Source organism: Oryza glaberrima, chromosome 4 (assembly GCF_000147395.1).
Source record: "Oryza glaberrima chromosome 4, OglaRS2, whole genome shotgun sequence".
In the NCBI taxonomy this organism is placed as follows: domain Eukaryota; kingdom Viridiplantae; phylum Streptophyta; class Magnoliopsida; order Poales; family Poaceae; genus Oryza; species Oryza glaberrima.
This window is the reverse complement of record NC_068329.1, coordinates 16900575-16913180: the sequence shown is the minus strand read 5'-3', so window position 1 is coordinate 16913180 and position 12606 is coordinate 16900575. Positions and strand designations below refer to the sequence as shown.

At 41.4% G+C, this 12606-nt stretch overlaps 3 protein-coding genes across 3 annotated transcripts; 1 reads left to right on the top strand and 2 right to left on the bottom strand.

Moving 5' to 3' along the window:
• The first annotated feature begins 305 nt into the window (after positions 1 to 305).
• LOC127771549 (pollen-specific protein C13-like) lies at positions 306 to 1266 on the top strand. Its single transcript, XM_052297473.1, has 2 exons — positions 306 to 572; positions 759 to 1266. Exons 1-2 carry the CDS (start codon positions 410 to 412, stop codon positions 1091 to 1093), a joined length of 498 nt encoding a protein of 165 aa, XP_052153433.1. The 5' UTR covers positions 306 to 409; the 3' UTR covers positions 1094 to 1266.
• Positions 1267 to 1388: 122 nt separating this feature from the next.
• Positions 1389 to 4125, bottom strand: LOC127771548 (probable glucuronosyltransferase Os04g0398600). Its single transcript, XM_052297472.1, has 4 exons — positions 3761 to 4125; positions 2600 to 2988; positions 2168 to 2409; positions 1389 to 2083 (listed from the first exon to the last, which is right to left on the bottom strand). Exons 1-4 carry the CDS (start codon positions 3876 to 3878, stop codon positions 1570 to 1572), a joined length of 1263 nt encoding a protein of 420 aa, XP_052153432.1. The 5' UTR covers positions 3879 to 4125; the 3' UTR covers positions 1389 to 1569.
• A 2544-nt stretch (positions 4126 to 6669) lies between these two features.
• LOC127771720 (cytochrome b-c1 complex subunit Rieske, mitochondrial) lies at positions 6670 to 9405 on the bottom strand. The gene is made up of 2 exons (XM_052297646.1): positions 9097 to 9405; positions 6670 to 7621 (listed from the first exon to the last, which is right to left on the bottom strand). The coding sequence occupies exons 1-2, from the start codon at positions 9284 to 9286 to the stop codon at positions 6975 to 6977; spliced, it is 837 nt and encodes a 278-aa protein (XP_052153606.1). The 5' UTR covers positions 9287 to 9405; the 3' UTR covers positions 6670 to 6974.
• Between the last annotated feature and the right edge of the window lie 3201 nt (positions 9406 to 12606).

Here is a 12606-nt window from a genome sequence, read left to right as displayed (position 1 = left end):
AACATCCTATGAAGTTACTGCATTCAAGGCGCCCAACATGAAATCTATTCAGGTTCCCAAGTTGTCTGCTGCTTCCGAAACGTCAAAATTCGACAGATTTCTGGCTGGCTAAAACACCCACAACGGCATAATAGCCTCGCTCGTCAAAACATTCACCCATTTTTAGCTTGGTCATCATCAAAAGTAGGATCAAATCAACAATCTGCCTTCTCTTCAGCCACTCGATCCCAACGGCATCTCCAACGATTCCTACTTGCAAGGACAGCCATGGAAATCCTCCAGGTTCCCCAGGTTACTTATACCACAGCTCGAATCCGTTCCAAACCAGGCCATTTCAGTACCCTCCTCTCACATTTTCCCCAAATAATAATAGAGGAAGGGGAAAAACACATTTGCAGCCACATCATCCATGGCCTCTCTCCGCACCATTCCGGTGATCTTCGGCATCCTCTTCTATGTCCTTGCCAGCACTGCCACTGCCACCGACGCACCGGACTACGTCGTCCAAGGCCGTGTCTACTGTGACACGTGCCGCGCCGGGTTCGAGACCAATGTCACCGAGTATATCAAGGGTAAGGAAATTCTTTTTTGGGTCAGGAGTCTGCAATGCAAATGCTGAAATGAATAATCTCCGAATATATGAGCAGCAGAACTTAGGAAGACCAAAGAAACTGCAGAGCTTGTGCATCAAATTGTAAACATGAAACGCTAACCTGGTTAGAAGTCCAGCATTGGCTCACCTGATCTCTTGATTGCAGGTGCCAAGGTCAGGCTGGAGTGCAAGCACTTTGGCACCGACAAGGTCGAGCGTGCGATTGACGGTGTGACTGATGAGACCGGGACATACAAGATTGAGCTCAAGGACAGCCATGAGGAGGACATCTGCGAGGTTGTCCTCGTCCACAGCCCCCTTGCAAACTGCTCTGAAATCGAGGCCGAAAGGGATCGTGCCCGTGTTTTGCTCACCAGGAATGTCGGCATCTGTGACAACCTGCGCTTAGCCAACCCACTCGGCTACCTCAAGGACATCCCACTGCCCGTCTGCGGCGCGCTGCTCAAGCAGTTCGACCTGGCTGATGATGATAACGAGTAATGCGATGATCGTCATGGAACCACCGGAGAGGCTGCATTAATTATAAATCAGTTACATGGCTTGCAAAATAGCATGGATGTATCCGTAAAAGGCAGAATCTAAGCATATCTGTCCAAAAACATGAAAAATGTACTTCTTCATTCATCTAATGTTACTTACAACCTTGTGACTTACCTGATGTGCAGTTCAGCATTCTTGCCACCAGTTCTTCGCCAATATATGTATGAGGGTATGCTGCAAAAACTTGGCAACCAAAATAACCACTGATCTAACTTGCCATTCTGATTCCAACGATACAATTTTCATTTCTTTCAAAATTTACTAACTTACAAAGATTCATTAAGTTAGATAAGGCCAAGGTGTACATTACACCCGGCACTGCACGTTGATTACATCACATTTCAGGAAGTATGAACTGATGACTGACCCTACGAGGTTTTCATACAAGGATCGTCCAAGGAGAGGGAAGCTGCTCACTACCAAGCTTTCAGATCTCCAACAGGTCCAGCAGTCCAGTTGAGGCGCTTGTCACTGGGTTGCAAGTATACTCCCTCTGGGTGTGGAAGCTTGCGAGCAAGGCCATTCAAGATCTGGTGGAACGCATCTCTTGGTTGGGCTGGCTGTGGAAACAACATGGCCTGCTTCATTGATGGATTTGCAAGCAATCTTTGCTTTCTTAAAATATCATCGATTGGCATCGATGTGAGGATGGTGTCTAACTTTGGAACATCCTTCTCCTCAACAAACACGCCAATTTCCTCCCAAGGGATTGCATCGGCAAATGGTAGCACAATGTCGTCAGCAATGATGACTGGAATGCAGCCAAAGACCACAGCCTCAACCAACCTAGGGCTCCATGGTGCCCAGCCCAATGGGCACAGACAGAAGACAGCACGCTGCATGTCTTCATAGTAGGTGGGAGGGTGATCCGTGGAAATGTCAAATAATGGATTGTTCTTGAAGTTTTCCCATAGGGAAGCTCGCGCCCCTCTGTATAACATCACTGAAGTGAGTACATGGGACAAAACCAGAAGGATAAAAATTCAGATCTGTTACTTTAAAAACATTGCTAACCTTGCATAGTAACCACCCTCGGGGTCATTTCCAGTGTCATAGAATAGTCCCCGGAAGTAGACGAAGATTGAACGTGGAGTGTCAGGGGGGATCAAGTGAGCCTGCATTTTCTGTGGAGGAGCGTAGGGTGGTATAGTGATAGAACCCTCTTTTAAGCAAACATGGTTCTCCTGTCCAAATGTTTGGACCAACGTAGCACGTTGCAGCAACGGTAGAATTCCACGCTCAATAGCTTTTTCTTCCTACAAATAGTATACAACAGTTAATAACGCTACTTCAGAACTTGTGAGTAGAAAAGGTCAAAATAATGTTTTATCCTTAGCGTTGACATCTAAAAGGGTATGTCCAAACTCCAAAGTAAACAATGAAATCAGAAAGAGAATTACACACAGACAAATCCAAATGTGAGATGCCAAGGGAATTAGCACACACCTGATAGTGAAAACATGCACCAAAATCATGTGGGACAACAAAGAAGTGGTCTGCTCCATCTGTTCTATTCCAGAAGGGCCACTTGTGCGAAATGTACTGGATCGCACTCCTCATCACCCTCGGCGACTTAAATGGCAAGGGCAGTCCAGCCGGAGTTAGGTCACAAGTAGTATAAACTGGCGTGTAAAACCAATCAGCCTCCTTGGGGTTGAGTGTCCGAACAGCACTCGAGAGCAAGAAGCGATGCATGAATATTTCTGCAGCAAACATGTGATTGAGGCACCGGGGATCCTTGTTGACCATCTTCTTGTTGTACTTTCTTGGGAGGTCATAGATGAAGACCTTCAACCTCCCCACAGGATTGTCTTCGAGCACATCGCCGGCACTCCCTACAATTTAACAATTGATGGTTTAGAAATAACACAATCGCTAAATATGAAACAATTAAGTTTCACAGCAACGAAGCATGAACCCATCTCTAAGACTCTTAACTATATTTGTGAAACTATACCAGCAGTAATACCAAGTTAAGTGTTTTATCACTTTCTTGAGAGCTGTGAAGTACTTATCACTTGAACATGATGAATTGAACCATGGAACGACACGGTGCTACTTGGATTTGATCTAATTTGTGATTGAGTTATGTTCCTCTTGTTGGATCCATGAAATCCAATCAAAGGAACAAATATCACCATCAAAAATTGCATGTTACCGCATAAGCAATCTTAGCGGCAGGGAGGTAACAAAATCAAGAAAATTAACAAGGAAACGGGGAACAACCACCAATAGAACCTACAACCTCAGCTTGGAACTTTGCAGTGGATGGGGATGATGATGATGATGCACACAGGCCACAACTTTGACAGTAACATACTTGGACTGTAAACTAAAAAAGGAATACAATGGATGGCACAAGAAGAGATCTCCAACTGAATCTCAGATAGCCTGCAAACGATTGACCTAAGTCCTCTCAACTCCAAGCAACAGCCAAGAACTAACATACCCTCCTCCCAAATCGGCACACTAGATTAAGCAAATCATACCACCACACATCTTGGTTAATAGCATCAGCACACATCAAGGTTCCCAGCATCTAAAAAAGCACCCCTCTTTTCTATGTGAAAAAAAAAGAAAGAAAAAATCGGTCTTGAGAGAGATAACCTGAGATGCGCTCGCTGTGCTGCTCCGCCGCGCGCTCCGCCTCCCCGGAATCCGCCGCCGCCGCGGCGAGCACGACGGCCGCCGCCAGTAGCCACCACCCCACCGTTCTTGATCCCATCACCGACACCACCACCACTCACCGCAAAGGCGCAAACTTTCTCCAACCTCCGCCTCCTCCGGGTCACCGGAGCGGAGAACGAAGCAAAAAGCGAGGAGATTTGGTCTGGGAATTCGGGAAAAAAAAAGAGAAAAAACAAAGAAGAAGAAGTGGGGAGGAGGAGGAGGAGGAGATTGGGACGTGGAGCAAGGATGGATGAAGCCAAGAAGATTTGGTTGGGACAAATCGAGGGAAGAGAGAGAAAGAGGGGAGAATGGGTCCAGCTCTCTAACCACAGATAATGTGTCCACAGCAAATCACTTTCTTTGACCCTGTATCAAGTTAACACGTAGGAGTAGGTTAGTACTAACTAATCAAAGTTTGTTAACATTAACATGGGATTAGAATAAGTTACCAACTAATCAGTGTTGTTTTTCAGGCTGTGGCTCTGTATTAATGATGCTCATTTATTAGAGGGAGTTTTATAAATGCAGTTGGGTGACAGCTCTGGTTTTATCTATGCCATCTGCTTAACAGTTAAGAAGTGTAGTAGCATAATCAATACGTAATCTCTAATTGCTTAGCATAATCAACACGTAAGGTCGGTCTCGTACACTAATCGAAATACTTTAGGGTAATTCTATTTTGTTTGTTTGCTCCCAAATCCATTCTCTCCTCTCTCTTTTTTTTATAGATGGTGTTCAAATTGTCCCTTGTATGATTATCGGCTCGTCTTTCTCTCCACCTAATCGTCTGGACGTAGTAGGGTATCACAATGCGGCCGTAGGATGGAGAAGGCCATGTTTTCCAAACCGATAAACAAATATGTGTTTTTTTGCAAAAAAAAAATTATAGAAAAGTTGTTTTAAAAATCATATTAATATATTTTAAGTTTTTAATAGTTAATATTTAATTAAGAGTCACCACGTTTTCCTCTCCTCTAACGCAGAGTAAAATAGTAACAATATTTTTTCTCTCATGTCCCATCTCCTTCCTCACATTACTATTCTTGCCCTATAATTGCATAAGGCCCGTGAGATATATGCTAAAACCTATATTACCATATGCACCGTAACAACCGTCATATCTAATGCGAGAGGCCACTTTATTATGATCCAGTTGGACATTATACATTTTTCTTTGCCACATTTTCCAGTTAACAATATGAAAGACAGTTTACATTTAACTAGGGGTGAAAACGGTAACGGTAATTCCCGGCCGACCGGTGTTCATTTTCGACTTTCTACCGGCCGAGCTATATGGTAATGGTAATCGACCGAAACAAAAATGAAAATGGTAAAAAAATATGGAAATGAAAACGGAAATGGTTTTGCTGTTATACCGATTGTTTCCGTATTTACCGTATTCTTATAGAAATTACCATTTCTTATAATATGGTAATTACCGTATTCTAAATATGTTGGGCATGTCCCTACTTGATCCATAGCTTACAGATTGATTGACTCTTCAATCAAATCTGCATGGCTAAAATATAGTTAATTTATAATTTATATAGTATAATCTTGAATTTATGTATACATATAACATACTTATGTAAAGTTAAATATATGTTTTTATAGTTTAATGTTTCCATATTTGTTACCGGTTTCTGATCTGTACCGATATGTTCCCGTCCATATTGTTTCGTTTCTAGTTTTCTGATATTTCCGATATCGTTTTCGTTTCCGACTTTACCGTTTTCGATTTCGTTTCCGATAAAAATATGGTTACGGAAATGATTGAGGCTGTTTTCCGATCGTTTCCAACCGTTTTCATCCCTACATTTAACTATATCTTATAATTGATTTTTTTTTGTATTTTTTTCACCTTTTCATTTGATGGAGAGGAGCATTGATCGATAATTGCTTTATAAGCAGTTCTAGAGCTCGGATAACGCGTTGCAAAATCTTAATAACACAAACAGTGCAAATCTGTCTTTGCGATTGATCTAAGTGATCCAACGGCTGGCACACCACAACTAATAAACTGGAGGAATTTTATCCGTGGGCAGGGTCTTGATCAAACCCGTGTTTCTGTTTCTTCTATAGTAGTTTGTTTGTTTCCTATAGGACACGCATTGTTGGGTGTTGACGACTTCTTTCAGCCTAACCTTCAAACAGAGAAAAAAAACACACACACATTGGCTCGCCTCTGACAAATTCCTTGTGCATGAACTTTCCTAGCAAAACAGAGGTTGCTATGATATGATATGAGCACCTAGGTTTACTAGTATTCTTGTTTCATATTGTAAGACTTTCTAACATTGTCCATATTCATATAGATGTTAATGGATTTAAAGATATATATATGTCTAGATTCATTAAGATCTATATGAATGTATACAATGCTAAAAAGTATTACATTGTGAAATGGAGGAGGTAGCAAATTTGGTTCCAACTCCGTGTGATGCTTGGACCCTTCCAGTGGCCAATCGAGCTGTATACTATGTATTACCTACCTCTGTTATTCGCTCGGTTTCTGCAACAAAAAGCACAAATCCTCACGCAAACGCATCCTATCCTGGTTGATGCTACAGCCTGTAGTATCATGGACCATCTCCATAAGCAACAGCTGGAAACGTAGCAGCACCAGCAGCAATGAACGCGTGCGGTGCAGCCACTGGCAGGTGGGCCCAGGCACCGTACGGTAACACATTCGGTGCCCAGTAGGCCCCACCACAGCACCATCAAGGGTCAGGTGTAACAAGCCACAAGTGATGTGTACTTGCATCAATCAACAACAACAACAACAACAAAACGGATTAGATAACAACCTTGCATGATCAACGGCATACAGGTGTGATGGAAGAACAAAAGGGCAAAAGCATTGGCCAAATTCATTACATGGGTGAAGGGCAGGTAGGTGCTCAGAGTGCTTCCTATTGTTTGTACCCCCAGAAATAAACGTCCCAGGTAACTTACAGATTACATTTCAGTAGCATCATAGTAGCAAATTATTTCGCGCTCCAAAATGCACCTCGGAAAGTAACAGCCAACATGGCAATAATCGTTGCGGAACAAAAAATTTTCTAGCCAAACTGTAACAAAATAGACAGCACAATAGGGACTCTCACCCCAGTGCAGAAGGTAGATAGATATAGAGAGTGGTCTCAGGCTCTTAGCCTATGAGGAGCTTGTTCTCCTCCAAGAAACTGTAGGTAGGGACCTCCAGGTTGAATGGAGCGGGGCCCTTGCGAATCCTGCCAGAGATGTCATAGTGGGAGCCATGGCACGGGCAGAACCAACCTCCGAAATCTCCAGCATTGGGGAGAGGAATGCAACCAAGGTGGGTGCAGACGCCAATGACCACTAGCCACTCTGGGTTCTTCACACGCTCTGCGTCCTGCTGGGGATGGCGCAGGGACCCAACGTCCACACTATTGGCCAGCGCTATGTCGTCCTCTGTCCTCCTTCTGATGAAAACTGGCTTCCCACGCCACTTCACCGTCACTGTGGTACCAGGCTCAATGCTTGAGAGATCCACCTCCAGGGAAGCAAGCGCAAGCACGTCCTTACTTGCAGACATGCTCAGCACGAATTTCAATACGAGGAGCCGCAGCAACGATGCATAGATGAATCTCCCACCACTTAGAACAAAGTAAGCAAATGCACGCTTGCTGGGATCCCCAGGTGCATGCCTCTCATGGTTGTACTCATCGTACACCACCTTTGGGTTGGGATTCTTCAGTGCAGCAACGGTTGCAGGTAGTTCAGCCAAGCCAGTATCTTGGTTCCTTGGAACAAGTGTTTCAGATGAAGAAAACCCTACATGAGAACAACACATTTCAATAAAAGACAAACATTGTTAACAGCATAATTGCAGTATAATATTGCAAAAAGCAAACTACTACTGTATTCAGTGTCAGCACAAACAAAGGATAAGCTAATTAGTAGAAGTTGGCAGCGATAGGAATAACATCTTAGCAGGGATGTAATTGCACATGATAAACAGCAATATTGAACATCGGTGATTCTCATTTCCTGTAGATCTGAAAAATACTGTTGTTTGAATATTCATTTAATTTGGTGTAATACTATCCTCATCGACAGTTAACAGATATCTAAAACAGAGTATGTGCTACTCTTGCAGGTTTTAGAATAAAAGAATATACAGAACAGCATGCAAAAATGCTATTTCTATACAATGTTATCCTCTGTTAAGAAGCATATAGCCATATACAGTAGAAACATATAAATTAAATCACAATCTACCTAAACCTTTTGGCTTTCTTCCAAAGGCCGAATCATTATCAAATATAATGGTCTTAACTCTAAAAAAAATCAGTCTACCTAAACCTTTTGGCTTTCTTCCAAAGGCTGGGTGTTATCAATATAATGATCTTAACTCCAAAAAATCACAGTTTACCAGTAGTCATTGACATGAGAAAATCACCAGATGCAAAATGACACAAGGCAGTTGATGAAAACATAATAAATACCACATTACAAACGCATACATAGACTTCTACAGCAACTTCAGGAAACAGTAGAAGCCATTTGATAGGCAAGAAAAGACTAAACAAGGGTAAACTAAATAAAATAATACAGGAGATTAAGTAAGATATTGGGGACTCTTATGTACAGTATAGAAAAAGATGGTTTTTAAAATGCCTATCATCCTCCACCTGTAAATTCGAAATTGACATCGAAGCGCAAAGCATCCATTTTATTATGTTCACAATCCATTCCACTTTCAAGTTTCAACTAGCCAGGTACAGCATGTTGCACTCATGTGGAGGGGTTCGCATGTTGCACTCATGTGGAGGTGTTCGCTTGTCAGGAATGGATGAAGTTAAGGTCTCAAGGGTGGATTCCAAAAGAACTACCACTAGTAACATCTATATATATATATAATAAAAAGCTAAAAAAAAAGGGCAAGCTTTATAGAGGCAGATGGCACCTAAGCACAAAGATCATTCAAGCGCAGCAAGCAGAGTCCAAGCGCAGAATTACTCAATCCAGCGGAGACATCGCGGACGATCTATTAGCCTCTCGTCGTATGCAGCTAGGTCATCGATATGGGACGAGCCACGCACGCTAGAATAATCGCCGACATCAACGACAAAATGGATCAACGCGGAGCTCCCCCCACAACGAAAGCAGTAGGAATTCTAGCGAGCGGGATCACATCTCTAGACGGATCGGCCACGCTACCTCCATCTTAGATCAGGGCGACCCTCCCCCCCCCCCCCCCCCCCCCCCCCCCCAAATCCGGGACCAAATCTAGGGCGCGGCCGTACCTCTGGCGGCGGCGAAGAACGGGGACTCGATGGAGAACCGCGGCTGGACCCGGCCGTTGCCGTTGTTGTCGTCGTCGTCGTTCTTCCCGGCGAGCGGGCCACCCCTCGGCCCCCCGGCGGCCGCCGCCGCCGTGGCGGCGGGGCGCCATGAGAGGGACGACGAGAGCCTCCTCCCCGCAACCCTCAGCATCGTGGCCGCCGCTGCCTCCTCCTCCTCGTCGGCTTCCTCCTCCTCCGGGGGATTGGGGAATCTGGTCGCGGGTTAGGGTTCGCTCGGTCGCCGGAAGAGGCTAGAGAGAGAGAGAGAGAGAGAGAGCACGAGAGGCGGAGCAAATATTGCGGGGGGAGGTGGGCTTCGTGGGCCAGAATATCACGGCCCACTAGAATTGTTGCTGCTAGCGCACCTTTTCTTCTTCTTCTTCTTCTTCTTTTTTAATGGAGGCTGCTAGCCTTCTTCCTTGAAGGAGATATTTACTCCCTCCATACCAGAATATAGCAATCTTGAATCAGATGAGACGGATCCTATCTAAATTTATAGTACTAAAATCTATTCAATCCGTGCTAGGCTGCTATATTCTGTGTGACGGATGGAGTAACTATTTGACATACTTAGATATGGCAATTAATTATTTGTCATCTGGACCCATATATTATTGATATATGGATGGCAAATCTAAGAGTGGCTAATATTTAAATGACTATCGTTCAAGATTCAAAGAACAACACTACATTTTCTTTACTATCTAAAAAAATCCGCAAGTTCTTAGAAAAACTTTCAAATCAAAATACAATATAGTCGTAATATAACTTCACCATATCTATACTATACTTATACTTCTAATAGTGTAATTCATACAAGGCACATTTGAATGTCTTTTTTTTAAAAAATATAATGGTATTTTTAGCAATTATTTTTCCAAACTGAACATGGCAAGTGTCAAACATTACAGATTGCGCTTAACTTGAGTTGGGTATAAAATTTTTCGAATTCTTTGCTCTGCAAGGAGAAGACAATTTTTAACCCCCACAAGAGTTGTTCTTAACCACTAGCAAGACATCAGTTCTATCGCCTCCATCCTAATCTTCTCACGATTAAGGCTAGCTGGATTATGGAGGCTTCTTTGGCTTGTCACTTGCTGCAGTAAGCATGCCGAGTTATCTGTACAGTTTGAGCACAGATTGCCTGTGCGACCTTTGTCTTCAGGATTGATGTAGTTCTTCTAAGATTTTTACAGAGAATTCCATGGCAATCTTTCATTGAATCTGGCGAAGCTCACACAAAATCTATTTACTCAATAACAAACCTTAAAATTTGTTGTTTCCGTGGAGACAACCAAAGAGGTCACTAGTCTGTCAAGCGGTGTGCACATCATTAGTAGAGGCATGTGGATTTAGTCATTGCGACAATGCCACAACCCCTGTCGATTTCATCTATTACTTGTATGGTTTTCATTTGCATATTTGTTTTCGTCATTCAGTTTCTCTTACCTTCTGGAAGGATGCTTCTATGCTGTAAAATTTTTTGTTCATGTGATGTAATGGAAATTATTTCCAAGAACTCTATCTTTAATCTATAATAAAAATTAGAGTAAATTTCACAAAACTACACATAGTTTTATCAAACTATCACAAAACTACAAATTAGTATTGTATCACAAAACTACAAATTTAGCAACAAATTTATCACAAAACTACAGATTTAAGGCATTATATCACAAAACTACAGATTTAATATTGAAGTTATCACAAAACTATAGATTCTAGAGTTTGAATCCCTAGCACTACCGTTATCTTAGAGCTGTAAATGTTGTAGTTTTGTGATTAAATTGACACTAAACCTTTAGTTTTGTGAAATATTTGCCACTTAATCTTTATTTTTTGACACTCCATCTTAAATCTATAGTTCTATGAGAAATTGTGTTAAATCTGTAGTTCTATGAGAAATTTTGTGATAAATCTGTAGTTTTGTGATACAACAACTTAAATATGTAGTTCTGTGATGGTTTTGTCAAAGTATCTATAGTTTTATGAAGTTTACTCTAAAAATTACGAGTCTTAAAAAAATAGATTCACCTATGGCATATGTTCTTTAATCTTTACCTACTTGTTGGGTGTAGGAATTCGCCTCTTCCACAGAATCGTGTAGGACGTTATTGTAAGCAATACGAAACATGCCACTATTAGCATGATATCCGAGAAGGGGATCATTGCCCCAACCTGCAACCTCCACCAACCACCACATGAGATGGAGCGCAGCAATTGAACGCGATATTTAGTGCGCGTCGTTTGCTTGCACGTGCTGCCTCCTAGGTAAGTTATGTGGTTGCCATGGTTTTCTACGAATCTGAGCAAAACTCTAAAGAAATTCGGACTATAGATATCAATTTAACATTACAAATTGTTCTTAACTTAGGTTGAGCATAACTTTTTTTCAGAATACTTGTTCTCTAAGGAAAAGAAAAAGGTGTGTTTTAAACTCCACAATGGTTGATGTTGAGCACTAAGAACCTTAGAATTTGCGTTGTTGTGTTCAGCTACACTATATGTTGTCTACCTTGTTTGTTGGTTATATGAATCCACTCCCTCCATAGAATTGTGAAGGGTGTTGTATTGTAATAAATAATACAATATACGCCGGTTTTTTTTAGGGGGGGGGGGGGGGTTGCCCCCTCCCGTAAACAACACCAAGCTCCATGTAAGCTAACGAGATCGAGCACATGGCATTACCTGCATTTGTTGTCTCATTACGAAATTGTGTGGCTACTGCGGTTTACTATCGAGTTAAGCGACACTCTGATGAAATGCAAAGTGAAGATATCAATTCAACATTATAAAATTGTACTCAACTTTGGTTGAGTATTAAATTTTCGGATTCTTTTTGCATAAAGTAAAAGTCAAAGTTTTTCTATAATGTAGATTTTACATTTGTAAGTTGAACAAAAGAATACCCTCCATCTTAAAGTATAAATACCCTCCATCTTAAAGTATAAGAAAGTATTCCCTCCATTTCATATTGGGAAAATATGTCGTTTTGACTTTTTTTTCTACTTAAATTGCTAAGCTATATTTCTTTATAAACTTAGTTAAACTTTTTTAGAAAAAAAAATCAATGCAACTTATAATATGAAAGAAACAGAGGCAGTAGTATAAAGTGCTAGATAAAAGATATTAAATAAATAAAACCTCTATTTTTATAGACCGAAAATAGGTAAGGTAGAAATGAAGTACTTCTGCACAAAGTTGAATGGGTGTGAATGAAGTTTTTTTTTTTTTGGACGGACAGAGTATATAAACGACGCTATAATTGATATCACGAGGAAGTCATTTCAACTACAAATCTAATAGTATCGCAATATGTGACACTAAAAACATATATACACTTAATTTAATTATATCAGTCAAAGGTTACAAATATTGTTTTTTCCTAAAAATATTGACACCTTATATTTTGGAACTCATGAAGTAGTTGTGTACATAAAACCGACATGAATAGCTCTAGTATTTTTCGCA

What these genes read in the sequence shown, in the direction of transcription:
- LOC127771549 (XM_052297473.1), top strand. Translation starts at nt 410, where the DNA reads ATGGCCTCTCTCCGCACCATTCCGGTGATCTTCGGCATCCTCTTCTAT. An exon ending in TGTCACCGAGTATATCAAGG is followed by an intron (nt 573 to 758) that starts GTAAGGAAATTC and finishes TCTTGATTGCAG; the next exon opens with GTGCCAAGGTCAGGCTGGAG.
- LOC127771548 (XM_052297472.1), bottom strand. Translation starts at nt 3,878, where the DNA reads ATGGGATCAAGAACGGTGGGGTGGTGGCTACTGGCGGCGGCCGTCGTG. An exon ending in GCACAGCGAGCGCATCTCAG is followed by an intron (nt 2,989 to 3,760) that starts GTTATCTCTCTC and finishes GTTAAATTGTAG; the next exon opens with GGAGTGCCGGCGATGTGCTC. An exon ending in GAGGGTGGTTACTATGCAAG is followed by an intron (nt 2,084 to 2,167) that starts GTTAGCAATGTT and finishes GATGTTATACAG; the next exon opens with AGGGGCGCGAGCTTCCCTAT.
- LOC127771720 (XM_052297646.1), bottom strand. Translation starts at nt 9,286, where the DNA reads ATGCTGAGGGTTGCGGGGAGGAGGCTCTCGTCGTCCCTCTCATGGCGC. An exon ending in GTTCTTCGCCGCCGCCAGAG is followed by an intron (nt 7,622 to 9,096) that starts GTACGGCCGCGC and finishes GTTCTCATGTAG; the next exon opens with GGTTTTCTTCATCTGAAACA.